Source organism: Mirounga angustirostris, unplaced genomic scaffold, assembly GCF_029215605.1.
Source record: "Mirounga angustirostris isolate CCGP_5_RB_7025 unplaced genomic scaffold, mMirAng1.0.hap1 SCAF_17, whole genome shotgun sequence".
NCBI lineage: Eukaryota > Metazoa > Chordata > Mammalia > Carnivora > Phocidae > Mirounga > Mirounga angustirostris.
The window spans coordinates 12,588,570-12,610,430 of NW_026991725.1; the positions used below are offsets into that span (position 1 = coordinate 12,588,570).

At 35.0% G+C, this 21,861-nt stretch overlaps 1 protein-coding gene across 2 annotated transcripts in view; it reads right to left on the reverse strand.

Annotated features, from left to right (window-relative positions):
- Positions 1-21,861, reverse strand: part of BRIP1 (BRCA1 interacting helicase 1) — a 195,103-nt gene that overhangs the window by 16,062 nt on the left and 157,180 nt on the right. For both annotated transcript variants that reach the window (XM_064583715.1, XM_064583714.1), the window contains exon 17: positions 12,916-13,028. In XM_064583715.1, the coding sequence (XP_064439785.1) occupies positions 12,916-13,028 (113 nt within the window). The remainder of the gene's footprint in view (positions 1-12,915; positions 13,029-21,861) is intronic.

Below are 21,861 nucleotides of genomic sequence, written 5' to 3' on the forward strand. Positions count from 1 at the left end.
ATTTCCACATATTTATGAGTTTCCCATTTTTTCTCCTGTTATAGATTCCCAGTTTCCCTCCACTGAGATCAGAAAAAATACTTTCTATGATTTTAGCCATTTAAAATTTCTTGAAGACTGATTTTGTAGACTAACATATAGTCTATCCTGAAGAATATGCCACATGCACCTTAGGAGGGTGGAGTGTAATAGATGTGTTAGATTTATAACCACTGGGTTATAGTGTTCAAGATTCACATTTTTTGGTTTTCTTCCTAATTGTTCTATTATTGAAAGTAGGGTAACAAAGTATCCAACTATTAACTGTTGAATTATCTATTTCTGACAGTTTTTGCTACATACGATTTAGGGTCCTTTTGTTAGTTGCATATATGTGTATGTGTTGCATAGTTGAATGTTACATATTCTTGATGAAGTGAAAATTTATTATAGAATATTTATTGTCTCAGGATGGCTGGGTGGCTCAGTCAGTGAAGCGTCTGCCTTTGGCTCAGGTCATGATCTCAGGGTCCTGGGATCGAGTCCTGCATCAAGCTCCTTGCTCAGCAGGGAGCCTGCGTCTCCCTCTGCCTGCTGTTCACTCTCTCTCTCTGACAAATAAATAAAATCTTTTTAAAAAGGAATATTTATTGTCTCTATTAACAATTTTTGTCTTAAAGTCTATTTTGTCTGATACCAGTATAATCAACCAGCTTGCTTTTGTTTACTGTTTGCGTAGTAAGTCTTTTCCTATCTGTGTACCTTAATCTGTGTGTGTGTGTGTGCGTGCATGCTTAACTACAGTATTTCTCTTAGAGGCAGCATATAGATGGGTCATGTTTTTTTTAAAAAATCAGGGTTGTGGGATGGAGCCCTCAGTGCAGAGTCTGCTTGGGATTCTCTCCCCCTCTCCCAACCCTTCCTGCTTGTGCTCTCTCTCTCTAAAATAAATAAATAAAGATTTATTTATCAGAGAGAGAGGGAGAATCCTCAAGCAGAATCCTCGCTGAGCGCGGAGCCTGACGTGGGGCTCCGCCCCAGGACCCCAAGATCATGACCTGAGCTGAAATCAAGAGTCAGATGCTTAACCGACTGAGCCACACTGGCACCCTCTGTGCGTAATAGGTATTTTTATGTATCATGTTAATTTCTTGTCATTTCTTACCATTTTGAGTTATTTTCTTTGTGGCTGCTTTAATTAACACTTGTACTTACAACAATCTTACGTGGATTAATACCAACTTAATTTCAATAGTATACAAAAATGTTGCTCCTATATAATTCTGTTCATTCCCCCCTCATCTTTGTGTTATTACTGTAATATAAATTACCTCTTTATACACCGTATGCCTGTACAGAAAAGAGGTAACGGCATGCCAAACTGCTTATCCCCAAAGAGGCCTGCATATAAGGTAGACTCAGTGTTTAGAAACTTAGATTTCAGGAGGGTTCCAATCATTGACTTATAAAAGATGCTCCCTGTGTTTAAAATGTTTGTGCAAACAATGATTAATGCTGAACACCTGCTTTGTTTCTAAGAGGTTGGACTTTGGGGAAGTGCTAGGCAGAGGCTGTCTATCTGAACAGCCCCAAATAAAAACACTGGGTCCTGAGTCTTTATGAGCTCCCCTAATTGGCAATATCTCAAACATGTTACCACAATCATTGCTGGGGAATTAAGTGCGTTCCATATGACTCCACTGAGAGAGGAGGCTTGGAAGCTTTTGCCTGCTTTCCCCTAGACTTTGCTCATGTGCCTATTCTCTTTGCTGATTTTGCTTTGTATTCCTTCAATGTAATAAATCCTATATGTGCATACAACTATATGATGAATGTATTCCTGCTCCTAGTGAATTACTGAACCTGTGGTGGTTTAGGGCACCCCCAAGACAATGCTTATCACCACATATTTAAAATGATTGCTTTATGCAGTTGCTTTAAAAATCAAATAGGATAAAAAGAGTATAAAATACATTTATATTGTTTTTTATATTTCTATGAAAATCCCTTTCAGATGCTCTTTATCTCTTTATATGGATACGTGACTGCCTTTGGATATGTGTTTTTTCATTTCAACCCGAAAAGGATCACCTGTAGTATTTCTTTTCTCTTTTTTTTTTTTTTTTGATTTGGGAGTAGAACAAGTTTTCTAGACATTAATTCTCTCATTTTTGTTTATTTGGGAATGTCTTACTTTCTCCTTCATTTTTGAAGGATAGTTTTGTTAGATATAGTAGACTTTGTTGACAGTCTTTTTCTTTAAATATGTCAGTTCATTGCCTTCTGCTCTCCATAGTTTTCAGTAAGAAATATGCTAAAATTATTGAGGATGTCTTATGAGGAGTTGTTTTTCTCTTGCTGTTTTCTAGATTCTCTTTGTCTTTTAGCAGTTTGATTATGACATGTCTACATATCTTTGATTTTAAATTACTTCGAATTTGCTGGTTTTCTTAGATGTGCAGATTAATGTTTTTCATCAAATTTGGGAAGTTTCCAGCCTTTATTTCTTCAACTAATCTTTCTGTTCCTTTCTCTCTCATCTCTCCTTCTAAGACTCCCATTATGTGAGCATTGGTATGCTTGATGGGGTCTTATAGGTCCCTGAAGCTATGTTCATTATTCTTCATTCTTTTCCTTTCTATTCCTCAGACTGGATAATCTCAGTTGAGTTACCTTTAAGTGAACTGATTCTTCTTCCTGCTCAAAACTGCTGTTGAGACACTCTAATGAATTTTTCATTTCAGTTACTGGAATTTTCAAATCCAGAATTTCCATTAAGTTCTTTTAAAAAATTCTTATTATTGATTCTATCTTCTTTTAAAAATTTCTATTTGGTGAGATATCATTTTCATAGTTTCCTATAGTTCTTTAGACATATTTTCCTTAGTTCTTTGGCTATATTTAAAATAACTTTATACACTAACTACAATGTCTGGACTACCTTAGGGACACTTTCTATTGATTGCTTTTTCCCATGTGTATGGGACATCCATTCTTCTTTCTTTGATGTCATAATTTTTGTTGAAAAAAGTACATTTTAAATAATACAATGTGGCAACTGTACAATTCAGATTCTTCCCTCTGCTCAAGGACTTTTGTTGTTGCTGGTGTGACTTTCTAAAGATAATTCTTTTAAAGTCTGTTTTCTGTCATGTGTGACCATTGCTAGATCAGCTTAGTAGTCAGTTAATGACTAGGCAAAGATTTCCTTAAACATTTGTAACCAATATATGTCTAATTTGCCAAGAGGCTTTCCACATGTTTTCAACATGCTTTCGATCCTCAGCCAGGCAGGTAACAAACAACTCTGCCATAGTCTTCTCTTCCTGCTTCAACAGAGCCTCAAGGTCAACCAGAGGTGAGAACTTAGGGGCTTCTCAGGTCTTTCCTGAGCATGTGCACATCCCTGGTTATATGCACCATTGTACATACAGGCACGGCCCACTAAAGTCCTAGGAATATGTCAGAACTTTTAAAGCCCCCTATGTATATCTCATTTCCCAGCTTTTCCCAGTAAGCTATTTAGTTAGCTTATTATTTGGCCCAAATTTAGTCATCATCTCAGGATGTTGGGAAATTAAACATTACTTGCCTGGGTGAGCTCCTAGCCAGGTCATATAAAGATAGCCTTGTGAATAGGGTCTTCCAGGAAATCACCAGACAGGTTCCATAATGACAATTCTCAAGGAGTAAGTTCCAGTCCTTTGGGTGGCTGGCAGATTACTGGCTTTCACCATGATTTAAAACTGTGAACTTGGGGCGCCTGGGTGGCTCAGTTGGTTAAGCGACTGCCTTCGGCTCAGGTCATGATCTTGGAGTCCCGGGATCGAGTCCCGCATCGGGCTCCCTGCTCGGCAGAGAGTCTGCTTCTCTCTCTGACCCTCCCCCTCTCCTGCTCTTTGTCTCTCATTCTCTCTCTCTCAAATAAATAAATAAAATCTTTAAAAAAAAAAAAAAAAAAAAAAAACTGTGAACTTGAAGAGAGGGAATGGGAACTGGGCAAATGAAAATCCCACAACATTCACTGTTCTTAATGAGATTCAGCAATTTTCATGAATAAATATTTCCTGGAATGTTGTAAACTGGTTAATTTACAGTTCTGAAAAAGTTGATTCTAATTATTTAACCTGTTTTCTCATTCCTTTGTTAGAGAATTTTCAGAGGTCTTTACTGTCATTTTTGTGCATCTCACCCAATTTGTTAATACTTTGTTAAGATTATTTTCACCTATGTTTTTGACAGATATTAGTCTGTAGTTTTCTTTCTTGTTTTTATATTGTCTTCTTTTAGTTTTAGTAGGATAGTGTTGGCCTCATAAAATGAATTGGGAAGGGTTCTATCATCTATTTTTAAGATTTTATTTATTTGAGAGACATAGAGAGGGAGAGAGAGAATGGGGGGACAGAGGAAGAGGGAGAAACAGACTCCCCACTTAGCAGGGAGCCCAATGCGGGGCTCAATCCCAGGACCCTGAGATCATGATCTGAGCCAAAGGCAGACGCTTAACCAACTGAGCCACCTAGGTGGGTAAAATATAACAATTTTCTAGAAGAGATCAAATGGAATTGGTGCTATTTCTTCTTTATTTTTTTTTAAAGATTTTATTTATTTGACAGAGAGTCAGTGAGAGCAGCAACACAAGCAGGGGTAGTGGGAGAGGGAGAAGCAGGCTTCCCACTAAGCAGGGAGCCCGATGCGGGACTCAATCCCAGGACCCTGGGATCATGACCTGAGCCGAAGGCAGACTCTTTAACAACTGAGCCACCCAGGCGCCCTGCTATTTCTTCTTTAAATGTTTGGTAATATTTGCCAGTGAACCCATCTAGGTGATTTTTTTCAAACTACAAATTTTCTTTACTAGACAGAGGATTGACTATTCAGGTTATCTTTTTCATCTTCAGTGAGTTTGGTACTTTGTGGGTTTGAGGGAATTAGTCTATTTCACCTAAGTTGTTGAATGTATGCATATAGTATAGTTTTTTCCATATTATCTTTTTAACATCTGCAGGGTATATAGTAATATGACTTCTTTTATTCCAGAGATTGATAATTTGTGGCTTCCCTTTTTTCTTTGTCAGTTACCTAGAGATTTACCAATTCTATTTATCTTTTTAAACTCAATTTTTTAGGGGCACCTGGATGGTGCAGTCAGTTGAGCATCTAGAGTCTTGGTTTCAGCTCAGGTCATGATCTCAGGGACCTGAGATCAAGCCCTGTGTTGGGCTCCACACTCAGCAGGGAGTTTGCTTGAGATTCTCTCTTTCTCCCTCAGCCCCTCCCACTTGTGCTTGCTCTCTCTCTCAAATAAATAAATCTAAAAAAATAAAATCAATTTTTTAATTCTTAGTTTCACTGATTTCGTTTTCAAATTCATTGATTTATACTCTTATCTTTATTATTTCCTTTTTTGTTTGCTTTATATTTATTTTGCTTTTCTTTTCCTACCTTAAGGTAGAAGCTTATTGATTTGAGACCTTTCTTCTTTTTGAAAATAAGCATTTAATGATAGAAATTTCCCACTGGGCACTGCTATAGATGCAGCTCACATAGTTAGATACATTTTCATTTTTGATTAGCTCAAAATATCTTCTAATTTTCCTAAGACTTTCTGCTTTATCTATGGATTATTTAGAAGTATAGTTTTTTAAAAATGATTTATTTATTAATTTGAGAGGGGGAGGGGCATAGGAAGAGGGAGAAAGAGTCTTAAGCAGACTCTGCACTGAGTGTGTGGTTGGACACAGGGCTCGATCTGATGACCCTGAGATCATAACCTGAGCTGAAACCAAGAGTCAGATGCCCAACTGACTATGCACCCAGGTGCCACTAGAAGTAGGGTTTTAATATGATTTTACTCATATGTGGAATTTAAGAAAATGGATGAATATATGGGAGGGGAAAACAGAGAGAGGAGGAAACAAATCATGAGAGACTCTTAACTGTAGAGAATAAACTGAGGATTGATGGAGGGAGGAGGGTGGGGGATGGGATAGATGGATGATGGGTATTAAGGAGGGCATTTGTTATGATGAGCACTGGGTGTTATATGTAAATGATGAACCTCTAAACACTACTCCTGAAGCCAATATTGAACTGTAGGTCAACTAATTATAATTTAAATTAAAAAAAATTTTAAAAATTAAAATTACTAGACATTTACTATAAAAAATGTTTTAATTTCCAAGTATTTTTTTTTTCTGTCAAATATTACTGATTTCTAACTTAATTGTTTAATTACATTTTGGTCAGAGAACACATTAGGATTTCAATTCTTTTAAAAAATGTACAGTTTATCATCCAGGATATGGTCTATATTGATAAATGTTCCTTATGCACTTGGAAAAACATTTATTCTAACATTGTTGCATGGAGTGCTCTATGTCAATTCAATCCAGCTGGTTAATAACATTCAAGTCTTCTGTATCTTTATTGGTTTTCTGTCTACTCCTTCTATCTATTAATGAGAGAGGAAATGAAATCCAACTATACTTGCAGACTCATCTATTTCTCTATTCAGATTTGTTATTGCATCATATATTTTGAAGCTCTGTTTTTAGGTGCATACACATTAAGGATTGTTGTATCTTATTGGCAAATTGACCCTTTCATCATTTTATAATTTTCATTTTTAATACTCCACTAATACTCTTTCTCTGAACTCTACTTTGTCTGATATTAATAAAGTTACTCCAGAAAGTTCACTTATACTTTGAATTCTAGTCTTCTTCCCAAATCTGTCTGCCACTATTTACTTTTCACAATACTCAAATAGCTGTTCCATGCATTCTGTCTAGGTTTTTAAGACAGTAGTATGCTTACTCCATCTTATTTAGAGTTGAAACCTCCTATTTTTTAAAAGTTAATTTTAACTTTGTAAATTTTAATTTTAAATACACAAGCATAGTTTAAAAATCAAATAGTAATACAGTAGTTTTAATTAAAAAAAAAAAAACAACAGAATTCTTTTACCTATGTATACCTTATCTCCAATTCCCAATCCTCAGAAACAATTCCCTTAAATTTATTATAGTTCTACTCATTTACCTCCATGTTCTAAATAACTTTTAGAACTACTACTACTTCTTGATTTTTAACCTTTAGACATTATGTATGGATTCTTCCTATAGAAGGTGTTTCTTCTCTTATACCACTGATACTCCATCACCTCTTCATTTTCCTGATAGTTATACCACAATTCTTATGTAACCAATATTCAGTGGATAACCATTTACAGATGTTATATTGTACACTATGATTACATTTTCTTTCTCATACAAGACTTTTTGTTCTGCCCTAGAGTTAATAACTGTCTCTCTCCTTTTTTGCTTTTCTATGTATTCTATCATTAATTCCCAAACTTTGCCACCGCTGTAAAAGTTCTTCTAAGTACCATCAAAATCCATCTTCAGAAACCAATCTAGACTAACTACTATGGGAAGTCATCCCAGAGCTTCCCTTCCTAATTTGAGAATTCTCTTTTCCTCTATTCTGGGTTGGAACTCCAGTTTCCTGCAACTTTGATATTCCTCTGTCTGAATTTTCTCTTATTTGATGAAGCATATCCTCCAGTAGCATCCTGAGAAGGTGTGCATTTCAAGCTAATGTTTTAGGTCCCTTTTTTTTTTAAGATTTATTTATTTATTTATCAGAGAGAAAGAGGGAGGGAGAGAGAGTGAGCATGAACAGGGGGAGTGGCAGGCAGAGGGAGAGGCAGGTTCCCTGCTGAGCAAGGAGCCTGATATGGGACTCGATTCCAGGACCCTGCGATCATGACCTGAGCCGAAGGCAGATGCTTAACTGACTGAGCCACCCAGGTGTCCCTAATGTTTTAGGTCCTTTGCATATTGAAGGCTTTATTCTATCTTATAGCTTATTGATCGTTTGAGTTGTATAAACTTCAATTGCAAGTCAAAATTTCCCTCAAAAATTTGAAGATAATTTAAAACTGTCTTCTATCTTCTAATGTTGATTTTTAAGGAGTCTCTCAATTGTGATTTCATGTCTTTTGTATGAGACCTGTTTTCTTCTCTCTGGAACGTTCTAGGACTTTTTCTTTATCTCAGGTACTTTGAAACTGCACAGTGAGGTACTTTGTAGCTTTTCTCCCTTTACTGGTGCTTGGGTGGGCCCCCTTAATCAGGAAATTATGCCCTTCAATTCTGAGCATTTTTCTTGAATTATTTCTTTGATAGGTTTAAGTTCTTCCATATTTTCTTTCTTCTATATTTTCTTCTTCTGTATTTTCTCTGGTCTCTTCCTACAGATCTCCTTTTTATCAGAAATTGCCTCTTGCATACTGATCTTTAAATTTTCTTTGTTATTTTGACCTAGGAAATTTCCATTTTATCTTCTGAGCCTAATTCTGCATTTAAAGTTTGCTATCATGTTAATGCCCGGAAACTTTTCTTAAAATAAATCTGTTCTTATTTCTCTTATTTCATGGAGGAAGTATTTTACCCTCTATGGATAAGGGGTTGGCTAAATAAGCCCACACAGGAAATCTGGTCCATATTTTGTTTTTGTACAGCCTGCAAGGCAGGAATGATATTCACATTTTCAGAGGTTAAAAGAAAAATAAAGAATATGGGTGCAGAACTGGACATGGCCCAAAAAACCTAAAATATGTATTGTCCACTTCTTTACAGAAAGAGTTTGACCAACCTCTGTTCTATTGTACAGAGACTTGACCAAAAAGAACAGCCAACCTCTGTTCTAATGCACTGCTTCTGTTGTCTACAAGTTCTTCCACCCTGTTTTTGTTTTGTTGGTATAGTCTTGATATTGTTTTGGTATTTTTCATGTTACAGACTTTTTTTGATTATCTGGTGATGACTCTTTGCACTTACATAAGAGTGAAGTATGAAAACGTTGATTGGTAGCTCTGCCAACATGGGGTATGGCTTACATACTGGGAAGCTGTGCCAGAGTAAGGTACTTTGGGAGGCACAGGACCACTTTGCTACTATCTGTAGGTCTTTACTCATGAGGTAATTAGTATCTCTAGATAGGAATACTATACTTTCCTGCCTTGGAGATATAAGATTGATTATAAGCCTATGCAGAGCTGAGAAGAAAAGGGGGATAGAGTTCTCACATTCCATAAACAGACTTTTCTTAACCCCCATCTTTAATACATCCTTAGCTATACCTGGAGTTGAAGAACATATAAACTCTCTAATACAATCTCTCCAGAAAGTAAATTTGAGTGGGGAGGGGGGCTGTCTACTACTTACAGTAACTTGCAATCAATTATTTTGTGATTAATCCTACTTTAAATGATACTTTAGAGTGCCCCCACATCCCAAGTTTTTCCATGCCTGAATCTGAAGAATCTTGTTGACTTTCACAACAGCTTTCTTTTGCCTGCTAAGTCACTCAATCATTCATCTGTTCTTCAGTGATCAAAATTTGCTGACATCTCATCTGGTAGCGTTCCCTCTCCCACTCTTTTTAACTTTGTAGTTTTGGCATTTTTATCATTTTTATTCCTTTAGTTTTGTGGAATTTTGAGAGGGGTGAAGATTAATATAAATGTTTTATTTTTCCAGAGATTTAAAACAATCTAAATTTTATATGACTTTTTAAAAATATTATTTTAAAGTAATTCTAGGTTCTGAGGCATCAGACCACAAAATTAGGCAGGACAGGAAGATGGATATTGCCAATATTATAGACCAGTGTTGAAAATTAATGGAAAGTTGGGGTGTCACTCTATTTTTTATTCCATTTTGGTTTATTTTAAAGTGTTCTAAGGTAGAAAGGCATTTAAGTTACCAAAACAGTTCAGAGAAAAGAATTTCACCTTTTCTTTTTTCCATTGTTTTCATTCTGCCTTGTTCAAATGAATTATGCCCACTTGAGACAAAGATTATACTTTCAGTAAAGCAGACCCGTTAGGAAACTCATAGTGCAGTTGTAACCTGGTCACAAAACCATCTGGTACATTCCCGAAGGCTGTTATTACATTTCATGGACTTATATTACTTCAAATACTCTAACAGTCCCATGTGGTCTTAAAAAAAAGATTTTTTTTTTTTAAACTCCATTTGTTTCTGCTTACTTTAGACCTTCTAGACTTATCCCGTATAAGAAGAGTACCTGGTTATAAGTACCTTTATGTCAATCAATACACATTATGAGTTTTATCAAGTGATGTAAAACATTCACTTGATTTTTAAATGAGTATTTCTTTGTAATAAAAAGTTGCTACTTGTTGATACTGTTTCCCTGAAAATCAATACAATGACAGTTGGGCTATCAATTTTTTAATTAATAATAAAATATGAAAACTATAGTATTATATATCAATGTTACAAACACATGTCTTTTTATGAAATTCTAGAAAAGTATGTTTTGAAGCTCCAGACGTTCTCTGGCCAACATGGTATAGTGGAGAAAGGACCAAACCCACCATTTTTCACGAATTCAACAAGTATTTATTGAGCATCTATGCCCCAAGCTGAGGCAGAGTTGTTTGCTGAGAATGTAAAATACATGTTTAGGGAAGGAGACAGATATATAAACAGGTTATTACAATACAATGAGATATATGTGTAATAGAGATAATGTATAAACTACTATGGATTTCCTAAGGTGTAAATAACTAGTTGGAAAAGTAAAAAGAAATCTTCATGAAGGACATGACCTTCAACTAGGTTTTGATTGGTAAACTTGCCAAATGAATTGTCCGATAGCTTGTTATGCCAAAGCAGAGAGTAGTGAAAGGATATGGTATGTTTAATAATAAGATGTTTTATGTTTAACAGTGAGAGCTTTAGAGGATAAAGGTAGGGTCTAAGGATGAAAAAGCAGGTCCTGAGGTTTTAAAAGTAGGTGGGGCCAAGATATGAAGGCCCATTTAGTAATTATGTGATACTAGACAAGTAATTTCATCTCTTACAACCTGTTTAATATATGTAGAAAATGTTTATAAATGACAAAGTAGGATATAAATATATTTTTGCTTCAAACGATTTCTTAAAATTCAATACACTGCCTATATTAAAAGGAAAAAATAGTAACTGAGGTCAGAATATTTACTGTCCTGAAATTAAGTATAGTGACTAAAAGTCAAGAATTTTAAATAATATTCAGGCTCCCCTAGAAACTATTTGCTGAATATTAAAATACAAATACAAGAACACAAAACAGGTCAACAACAGGGAGACACCAAGTAAGCAGATGAAATGCTTCAAGAACAATTTATAGTGCAACATGATGCCAAGTACTAATGAAATTTCTAGGCAGAGAAGGGCAGCAGCTTAACCATATCAGTAGATTAACCATAGAACCGAATCATTCAATTTGAAGGGAAACACCTGCAGAATATAATTTTTAAATGATGAGGTAGGGAGTGGGTGATGTGTTCTGGGACTTAAATCCAGCTGTTGTAGTCCTGTCATTAGCTATCTGTAAATCTGAACTCAAATGCAATCTAAAAGCTTAGGTGTAAATAGGCTAATGTGAGTGAACAAGATGAGAAAAATTTAAATTCTGGATTTGGTTAGGTCAGATTACAGTTAGGTGTGGGTCTTTTGGCTGAACAGAAAATATGTCAAATGGTCATGTTTTCATGATTTTATTCTTAACCTGTGTTCTTTTGATTATATGAGTGCCTTACAGCTTCCACAAGAAAAAATTATCACATGGTTTTAACTAGTTACAATTTCATGAATAGAGAATATAAAATATTAGGTTATTAAAAGTCTAAGGATTAAAGTGTTTATAAATTTAAAAAAAAATTTTTTTTTTTTTAAGATTTTATTTATTTGAGAGAGAGAGAATGAGAGACAGAGAGCATGAGAGAAAGGAGGGTCAGAGGGAGAAGCAGACTCCTTGCTGAGCAGGGAGCCCAATGTGGGACTCGATCAGGGGACTCCAGGATCATGACCTGAGCCGAAGGCAGTCGCTTAACCAACTGAGCCACCCAGGCGCCCCAAAAGTGTTTATAAATTAAATGCTATGTTCTACAACATGAAAATTATGTTATAAAATGGTGACTTAATAACTAGCTCCACAAAGCACAAATCTTAATGGACCAGAATCCTTAGGAAAAGAAGTATTATAATTAAATGTTATTGTTAGTTGGCATTAATTCTTTAGCTTTAAAAAAATTTTTTTAATTTTATTTTTTCAAAGATTTATTTATTTGAGAGTGAGAGAGAGAGAGAGTGCACACAGGGGGACGGACAAGGGTGAGAGAGAATCTCAAACTGACTCCCGGCTGAGCCTGAAGCCTGAAGTGGGGCTTGATCTCACAACCCTGAGCTCATGACCTGAGCTGATACCAAGAGTCAGATGTTCAACGAACTGAGCTACCCAGGTGCCCCCAAAAGCATGGTTTCTTTTAACTCTTCTTGAATGGTTTGCTTTATACCCATAAAATCATCATCTAGGTTCTGATATTCATAAGATAAAATTTTTACTGTTTGGTGGTGAACTTCTCTAAACATTTACTGAGTACCTCTTCTGTGTGACATTCATTGTTTGATCAATCATAAATCTTCTTTTTTTTTTTTTAAAGATTTTATTTATTTATTTGAGAGAGAGAGAGAGAGAGAATGAGAGAGAGAGAGCACATGAGAGGGGGGAGGGTCAGAGGGAGAAGCAGACTCCCTGCTGAGCAGGGAGCCCGATGCGGGACTCGATCCTGGGACTCCAGGATCATGACCTGAGCCGAAGGCAGTCGCTTAACCAACTGAGCCACCCAGGCACCCCAATCATAAATCTTAAACTTTAGCAAATTTTGAGGTTTTAGAGTTTCATTTATTCTTTTCAGCTCTCACTTGTGACATCTATCATTAAAAATATATCAGTTCCTAAGATTCTAGTAAAAGAAAATGCTATCAAATTTATCCTAAGAAGTAGCAAGACTATCTTTTCTATAGCCCTGGCCACAGATAATATTACAGTAACATTACATTAAATTTCACTTACCTACCTAGGGCCTGGTTTAAGGCCCTATATGCTTGAATATCATACCACTGACGACCAGGTAAAAGACCTCTCAATTTTGAGTGCTGATCATTGTATTGTCGCTTTAGTTCAACCTAATAATTTAAGAAATATTAAAAATATAGTAGATAAATTAAGGCTCAGTTCAAAAATCATATTAAGTTCTAACATTCTGAACATTTTATTAAGGTAGAGAGATTTTGTTTTTTAGTATATCAGTATTGAATTTTATTCAATTCCTTTAAAACATGTCTATTCAGGGACGCCTGGGTGGTTCAGTCAGTTAAGCATCTGCCTTCAACTCAGGTCATGATCCCAGGGTCCCGGGATCAAGTCCTGCATCGGACTCCCTGCTCAGTGGGAAGCCTGCTTCTCCCTCCACCACACCCCCCCCCCCCGATTGTGCTCTCTCTCTCTGACAAATAAAATCTTTAAAAAATAAATTAAAATAAAAAAAAAAAATGCCTATTCATCCTTAATTTCCCTGAATTCCTCCATGCAACTCATTAATTAGCTGTTTGATTAAATCAAAAGTTTTATTAAGAAATAGTTTATATAGAATAAAATTCACAAATTTCCAATGTATACAGAGAAATCTTGACAAATGTATTGTCATGCAACCACCACTATAACCTTAATATAGAATATTTTCAGCACCCCCTAAATCTCCTTTCTATTCCTTTTCAGTCTCTCTCCTTCATTGCTGACTTTGTCAACCAATGATCTGCTTTCTGTTTTGCCTTTTCTAGGATTTCTTATAAATGTTATTACACACTATGTAATCATTTGTCTTTTTCATTTAGCATAATGATTTTGGAATTCGTTCATTTTTTTTTTTAAAGATTTTATTTATTTATTTGATAGAGAGAGACACAGCAAGAGAGTGAACACAAGCAGGGGGAGTGGGAGAGGGAGAAGCAGGCTTCCTGCGGAGCAGGGAGCCCGATGTGGGGCTGGATCCCAGGACCTTGGGATCATGACCTGAGCTGAAGGCAGACGCTTAACGACTGAGCCACCCAGGCGCCCCAGGAATTTGTTCATGTTGAAACATACATCAAAGGTTCATTTTTTAACGTTTTTCAGACTGATAATCTCTGCTTTTTAATTGGGATGTTTAGACCATTCATATTTAATATAATATTGTTATGATCTGGGTTTATATCTACAGCAGCAGAATACACATTCTTCTCAAGTACACATGGGTTATTCTCCAGGATAGATTATATGTTGACCACAAAATATGTCTTAAGAAATTTAAGAAGATTGAAATCATATAATGTATCTTTTCCAACAACAATGGTGTGAAATTAGAAATCAATAACATGAGGAAAACTGAACATTCACAAATTTGTGGAAATAAATAACACAACTGAACAATCAATGGATCAAAGAAGAAATAAGAGAACTCAAAAAGTATCTCGATACAAATGAAAATGGAAATACAACAAACCAAAAATATCAGATGCAGCAAAAGCAGTTCTAGGAGAAAAGTTTTAGTGATAAACAATCTACAGTGAGAAAAAAACAAAGATCTCAGATAAACAATCTAACTTTCCATTTTAAGAAACTAGAAAAAGAACAAACAATCTCAAAGTTAGCTTAAGGACGGAAACTAAGATGAGAGCAGGAATAAAATTAAGGCTAGAAAACAAGAGAAAAAAATCGTTAAAAAACTAAGAGTTGGGTTTTTTTAAAACATAAAACTGATAAACTTTTTGCTAACTAAGCAAAAGGAAGGGTCAACAAATTATAAATGAAAGACTACATTACAAGTGATACTACAGAAATACAAAGGATCATAAGAGACCACTGTGAACAATTATATGCCAAAAAATTAGATAACCTAGGGGCGCCTGGGTGGCTCAGTCGTTAGGCGTCTGCCTTCGGCTCAGGTCATGATCCAAGAGTCCTGGGATCAAGCCCCGCATCAGGCTCCCTGCTCAGCGGGAAGCCTGCTTCTCCCTCTCCCACTCCCCCTGCTTGTGTTCCCCCTCTCGCTGTGTCTCTGTCAAATAAATAAATAAAATCTTTAAAAAAAAAATTAGATAACCTAGAAGAAATGGATAAATTCCTATAAATATACAACCTACCAAGATTAAATCGTGAATAGATAAAAAATCTGAACAGATCTGTAACAAGAAAAATGAAACAGTAATCAAAAATCTCTGAACAAAAACAATCCCAGGGCCAGATGGCTTCACTGATGAATTCTATCGAGCATTTAAGATAGAATTAACAATGTTCCTTCTCAAATGCTTCCAAAATATTGAAGAGAAGGGAAAACTTCCAAAATCATTTTAAGAGGCCAGCACTACTCACATACCAAAGCCAGATAAGGATGCTACAAGAAGAGAAAATTATAGGCCTATACCCCTATATGATAAACATTGTTGTAAAAATCCTCAACAAAATATCAGCAACTGAATTCAACAGCACATTGAAAGAATTAGACACATGATCAAGTGGGATTTATCCCTGGAATGCAAGACTGGTTTAACTATACACAAATCAACAAATGTGATACACCACATTAACAGAAGAAGCAGAAAAAGCATCTGAGAAAATTCAACATCCTTTCATGATCAAATACAAAAGGAATCAAATATAAAAGGAATGTATCTCAATATAATAAAGGCCATATATAACAAGCCCACAGCTAATATCATACTCAGTAGTGAAGAGTTGAAAACTTTTCTTCTAGTATCAGGAACAAGACAAAGGTTCCCACTCTAAACACTTCTATTCAACAAAGTAATGAAAGTCCTAGCCAGAACAATTAGGCAAGAAATAAAAGGCATCCAAACCAGAAAGGAAGAAGTAAAACTATCTTTGTCTGCATATGACATGATCTTATATGTAGAAAACCCTATAGACTCTACCAAAAAACTGTCAGCACTAATAAGCAAACTTAGTAAAGTTGGAGGATATAAAACCAACATACAAAAATCAGTTGTATTTCCATACACTAACAACAAACTATCCAAAAAAAGAAATTAGGAAAACAGTCCCATTTACAATAGCATCAAAAAGAATAAAATACTTTGGGATAAATTAAGCCAAGAACATGAAAGATCTTTACACCGAAAACTGTAAGACACTGATGAAAGAAATTGAAGAAACACAAATAAGTGGAAAGATCCTGTGCTTATGCATTGAAATAATTAACATTGTTAAGATGTCCTTACTACCCAAAGTGACCTACAGATTCAATGCAATCCCCATCAAAATCCAAACGCCATCTTTTACAGAACTAGATAAATGATAACTGGCTGGTAACCCCCACGAAAAGATGCTTAACTTTACTAGTAAATGAAGAAATGCAAATTTAATAATCCCATTGCTTTTATCTGAAGAATATTGACAAATATTTACCAAAAGTGTTTATATTTTCCTACAAGTACAAATAGAATATATACAAGGATATTCACTGCATCTCTGCATTGAAAACAAATAACAACCTATCAAGTGGATTGATTATGTTATATTACATTTATTCTGAGATAAATATTGGATTAAAAGAAATATTTATACATTTTGACATGGAAATTTAACCAAAATATATTTTGTAAGTAAAAATCAAGTAAAACACACACACACACACACACACAGAACCAGGTATCAAGTTTTTAAATAGGACCACAATTTAGAGCAATGCCAATTCTAAACAAACCCCCAAAAAGACTTAAACCAAAACTCTGACAAGAACCACAGGAGAGACAGAGTTTAAAGATTATGTACTTTTGAGCTTTTCCAATATCTCCCCTAGAAAACTGTCAAATCATGCTCATACAAGTTCAAGATGATCAGCTACTAACTGAACTATCTACAAAAAACAAAAATCAATATTTTTCAGAGAATAATGGAGTCCAGAATCTCTATAATGTACCATCTGCAATGTCTAGTGTACAATAAAAATTACTAAAAAGTGTGATCCATAATCAAAGAAAAAAAAAAAAAAAACAGTCAACAGAAACCAATCTAGCAAGGCCCCAGCTGTTGGAATTAGCAAAGACTTTATTGTAGCTATTATGGATATATTTAAATAACTTAGAAACATACAGTTTAATGAATGAACTTTAGGGAATCTCAGTAGGGAAGCAGAAACTATAAAAAAAAAAAACAAATGGAAATTCTACACCTGAAAAATACAGTTAACTGAAATAAAAATCCATTGGATGGGTTTAACAGCATTTTGGAGAAGATAGAAGAACTAGTAAGTCTTTTTTTTTTTTTCAAGATTTTATTTATTTATTTATTTGAGAGAGAGAATGAGAGCGGGGAGGGTCAGGGGGAGAAGCAGACTCCCTGCTGAGCAGGGAGCCCGATGCGGGACTCGATCCTGGGACTCCAGGATCATGACCTGAGCCGAAGGCAGTCGCTTAACCAACTGAGCCACCCAGGGGCCCAGAACTAGTAAGTCTTAAGACAGATCCACAGAAGCAATGAAAAACATCAATTAGAGCAAAATAACTTCATGCACACCAAAAATATAGGTGTAAAAGAATCCAAGCATATGAAAGCACTCAGTGATGATCTAAACCAATTTAAAATTCAGAGCTAAAACAGTACTAATGCATTTGAGACAATATTTACTGCCTCAAAGGCTCCACTATTATATCAAGAATCTCTTATGTTTCCAAGTGACTGAATCTACATTCATTTTCCTATCTAGGTACTAACACACAGTACTAACACACAGAAACTGTGTTAATCTTCTTTGCTGGAAAAGAAAGCACAATAAATTCTCCTATCTAGTCAATTGAACTTGATAGTATAATTATATCCCTTTTCAAAGAGACTCAGAATTAATTATAGGACATAAAACTACATTCTATTAAAAGCTATGTCACACCAAAGGTTACCACATACCCAGCCTTCATCTGGTCTTCATAAAAATTGTTAAAATTACATCATCCTGAGAGTGGACTACTTTTATACAAGGTCAGAGTGTATGGTATACACAATTCAGACTGACCTATTTAAATATATAAGATAATGAGTTTTTTTCCTGTAAAAGCTCTCCTCTAAAAAGATTCAAGTTCTGAGTAAAAGGAAATTATGCATTACGATTTTATATTTTTAGACACTAATTGAATGAAAAGAGTTGTGGGGTTTTTTTTGTTGTTTTGTTTTTTGAGAGAGAGAGAAAGAAAGAGGCAGGGGAGGGACAAAGGGAGAGGGAGAGAGAGAATCTTAAACAGATTCTGCGCTGGGCATGGAAATCAAGAGTTGGACACCCAACCAACTGAGCCACCCAGGCACCCCAAAGGGGTTATGTTTTAGGCAGTTCTCAAGAATGCTGTGGAGTCAATTATGTCTCGATAAAGCTAAAAAAAAAAAAAAAGAACCTAAATAAGAAAGAATGCTGTAGAAACATCAAAAATAGAACACTTAAAGTAGAAAAGTTGATATAATGGGAGGAAGAAATTTTTGGTAGCTTAAAGAAAGAAACACCGAATTTAGACTAATATTTATAGTTTCACTTAGTACAAAGCATCTGTGATAGGCAGTAGAAATACAAAGATGAGGGGTGCCTGGGTGGCTCAGTTGGTTAAGCGACTGCCTTCGGCTCAGGTCATGATCCTGGAGTCCCAGGATCGAGTCCCGCATCGGGCTCCCTGCTCAGCAGGGAGTCTGCTTCTCCCTCTGACCTTACCCCCTCTCGTGTTCTCTCTTTCATTCTCTCTCTCGCTCTTGCTCTCAAATAAATAAAATCTTAAAAAAAAAAAAAAAAAAAAAGAAATACAAAGATGAGTTAGGGATGCCTAGATGGCTCAGTCAGTTAAGTGCCTGATTCTTGATTTTGGCTCAGGTCATGATCTCAGGGTAGTGAGACTGAGCGCCGTGTTGGGCTCCACACTCAGTGGGGAGTCTGCTTGAGATTCTCTCTCTCCCTTTCCCTCTGCCCCTCCCCTCCTCATGCTTGCATGCACTCTCTCTCAAATAAAAAAATAAATCTTAAAAAAAAAAAAAGATGAGTTAAAAATATGTTCTGCCTAGCAAGAGCTTACAAGGAACAGAAAATAATATGAGTACAAATAGCCATCAAGTAAATATAAGTTTTAAAGTATTTACTTTGATTACAGTGTATAGAAGTAAGAAGAATTGAGACATGAAGACATGATATGAATTTGGTGCAAAAGTAATGGGGGCTTTACCTGGAAAGGTAAAGGGAATGGAAAAGAGGCCCAGGTTTTTAACACATTGTGGAGCTACAGAACTTTAGTGACAAAGTAGATGTAGGGCTTACTAAAGAAAGAAAAGTCAAAAATGACTCCACAAAGTTTCCAACCACCAGAGAAAAGCAATCTAGTAATCCACCGAGAGAAGACAAGAAAAGAAGTATATTTAAGGAAGAAGATAAACTTGGCTTAATTCATGATAATTTCGGTGGCACCTGGCTGGCTTGGTTGGTAGAGCATCCAACTCTTGATCTGGGGGTCATGAGTGAAAACTCTAGAGTCAAAACACTACAGTATAGCTCCTATGAATGATCTGAGGTAAGTCAATTCTGTTGTGGCTTACTTTTCCTAATTAGAAATGGAATGAGTAAGAAAATCTAATTAAAATAAAATTTAAAATGGTTCTCAAATATAACAACAACAATTTAATCACCTATAACAATCTGCTAGTATTGGAAGCTCATAGAAATTGACTACAATACCTAGCAACTAGTTATCTAATGTGAAAGAGTAGGAATTGTTTTTTTCACTTAGTCAACTTTTAAAGATCTCCTATGTATTATTCTTGGGCATGTATATAGTATATTTTTTGTAGTATATGCCTAATCAAAGATATAAAGAGTTACTTTCTTGGAAAAATTCTGGACTTTCAAGATAAATTAACAAATTAGTTTTAAGAAGTTTTAAAACTACACAAGAGAAAACAAAGTCTCTTCAATACAGTCTATTATACTATGAACCTTTTTAAATAAAAGGACATGTGTTAGATGAGAAATCAGAAGGGTTCACTCCTGACAAGTAGCTTTCAAATTGGTAGGAAATAAATTGTATTTTATATCCCCTAAAAATAATCTGTCAAATTTCTGTATTAACTTTATAACTAGAATACAAAGGAAATAAACTTTCCTTTAAGTGTTATAGGCTATGTTTTAAATACATTATAATAAATAATATGGCATCACAGGAAATAGATAATAGCATGTAAAAATTTCTAATAATTTGGAAATAAAGTATATTATAATATATAGAGATTAAAAGAGAATATGCTTTAAAAATTCTATCCAACTGGGAAAAATATACATTTCCTACCTATCTCTCAAAATGTAACTAAGCAGTTTTTCTATATTCTATATTCTATACCCTCCATATTCCCCTGTGTTCTATAGAATATATCCTATATTCTATACCCTCTAACCCCCATCAAATTATAGCATTTATCCTTTGTCAGACATAATAGCTTAAGGATTTTCAAATTTTCCTACACCCTGTTCCAGACAAATACTTTATAATGATCACTCTGCCTATGGTAACAGTTGTTCTAGGATGTATTAGTTATAAACAAAATAGAGATAATGTAGCAACTATTAGATTAAATAAACAAAACTGTCTCTCCTTGGTCTTTTAGTTTTCATTAAAACGAACTAATTTTTATGTATGACAACATGAATTCAATTTCTTGTAAGTTTTCAAATACTTTTTACAATGCAAATGGCCTTTAAAATAGAGCCAGTATTTTACCTAGAGAAAATATTTTAGATGAAAAGAAAAACAAAAAACTTCTGAAAGTAAATATATATTCCAGTTAACATTAAAATATTTTTTATTAGATAAAGAAACAGACTTTTAAAAATTAATAAAAAATAAAAATTGTCTTGGGGGAACACATTTAATTAGGGAAAGCAAAACTAAGGGTTTAGAAAAAGTAGGAACCTAGTATACCTCATTTTAATGACATCAGAATCTATTTCATCATACACTTAGGGATTATCAGTCACGAAAATCAATGCCCAACTTAAAATGACATAAAGCATATGTGAAAAAGCCAGTTTCTCCTGCCAGCAAATAGCCTAAATGTTAAGTAAACCAAAGGCTGGAAGGGATTAGTTGAAATGTCAAAAGACAACCTTTTACTTTTACCTGCTCATCCTTATAAACACATTCTCATCCCTCAGGCAGGCTTTCCAAACAAATAGTTTCAATGTGCAGCAGCAAAAGGCCTAAGGCAAGCTCTACCATCTTGTAACTGTCAAAGAGATTAGTCTTTGATCTATTTGGGAGGTCACGTCCACATTCACATTAGCAATACAGTCTAACAACATTATACCTGTTGACCAATCCTTTTTTAATGCCTAATGAGACAGACATTTTATATTATGGAAGTTAACTGTGAATGTTTTTTCTGAGTTTTGACAGAAAGTAAACACCATAAACTAAGCTCAAGTGTGATTTGGAAAAATGATCTTGTAGACCAGTTAACAATACTTTTCAAATACATTTTACAAGGCTTTCCCAAAATAGAAAGCTATATTTAATTGTATACTCTAGAAGGAGTTCAAACCACTTGGTCCCCACCCCCAATAAATTAGTGTATGTGTAATTTTGGAGGGATGTGTGAACAGCAGAGAGAAATCAAACTATTTTATCAAAGGCTGCAAACTGAGGGCCCAAAGCTGTGTTTTTTGTGACCCCCTTACTGTCGCTTAAAATAATTTGAGCTATTTGCCAACCCTCAACTAGTTCACTCATTTAAATAATCTGTTTAACTCTTTTAGTGGCTTGAGTTTGCAACCCATTGGTTCAGATGCTACATTGATTCACAAAACATTTTTTTTCCATAATGAGTTCAAGTTCACACAAAATGAAAAAAACACTCAATATAGTAGTTTCTAGACAACTAAAAATATCTCTGCATCAAAAGCTAACCTGACATAAGCAAAGATGAGATCCTGAATACCAAAGATAGATA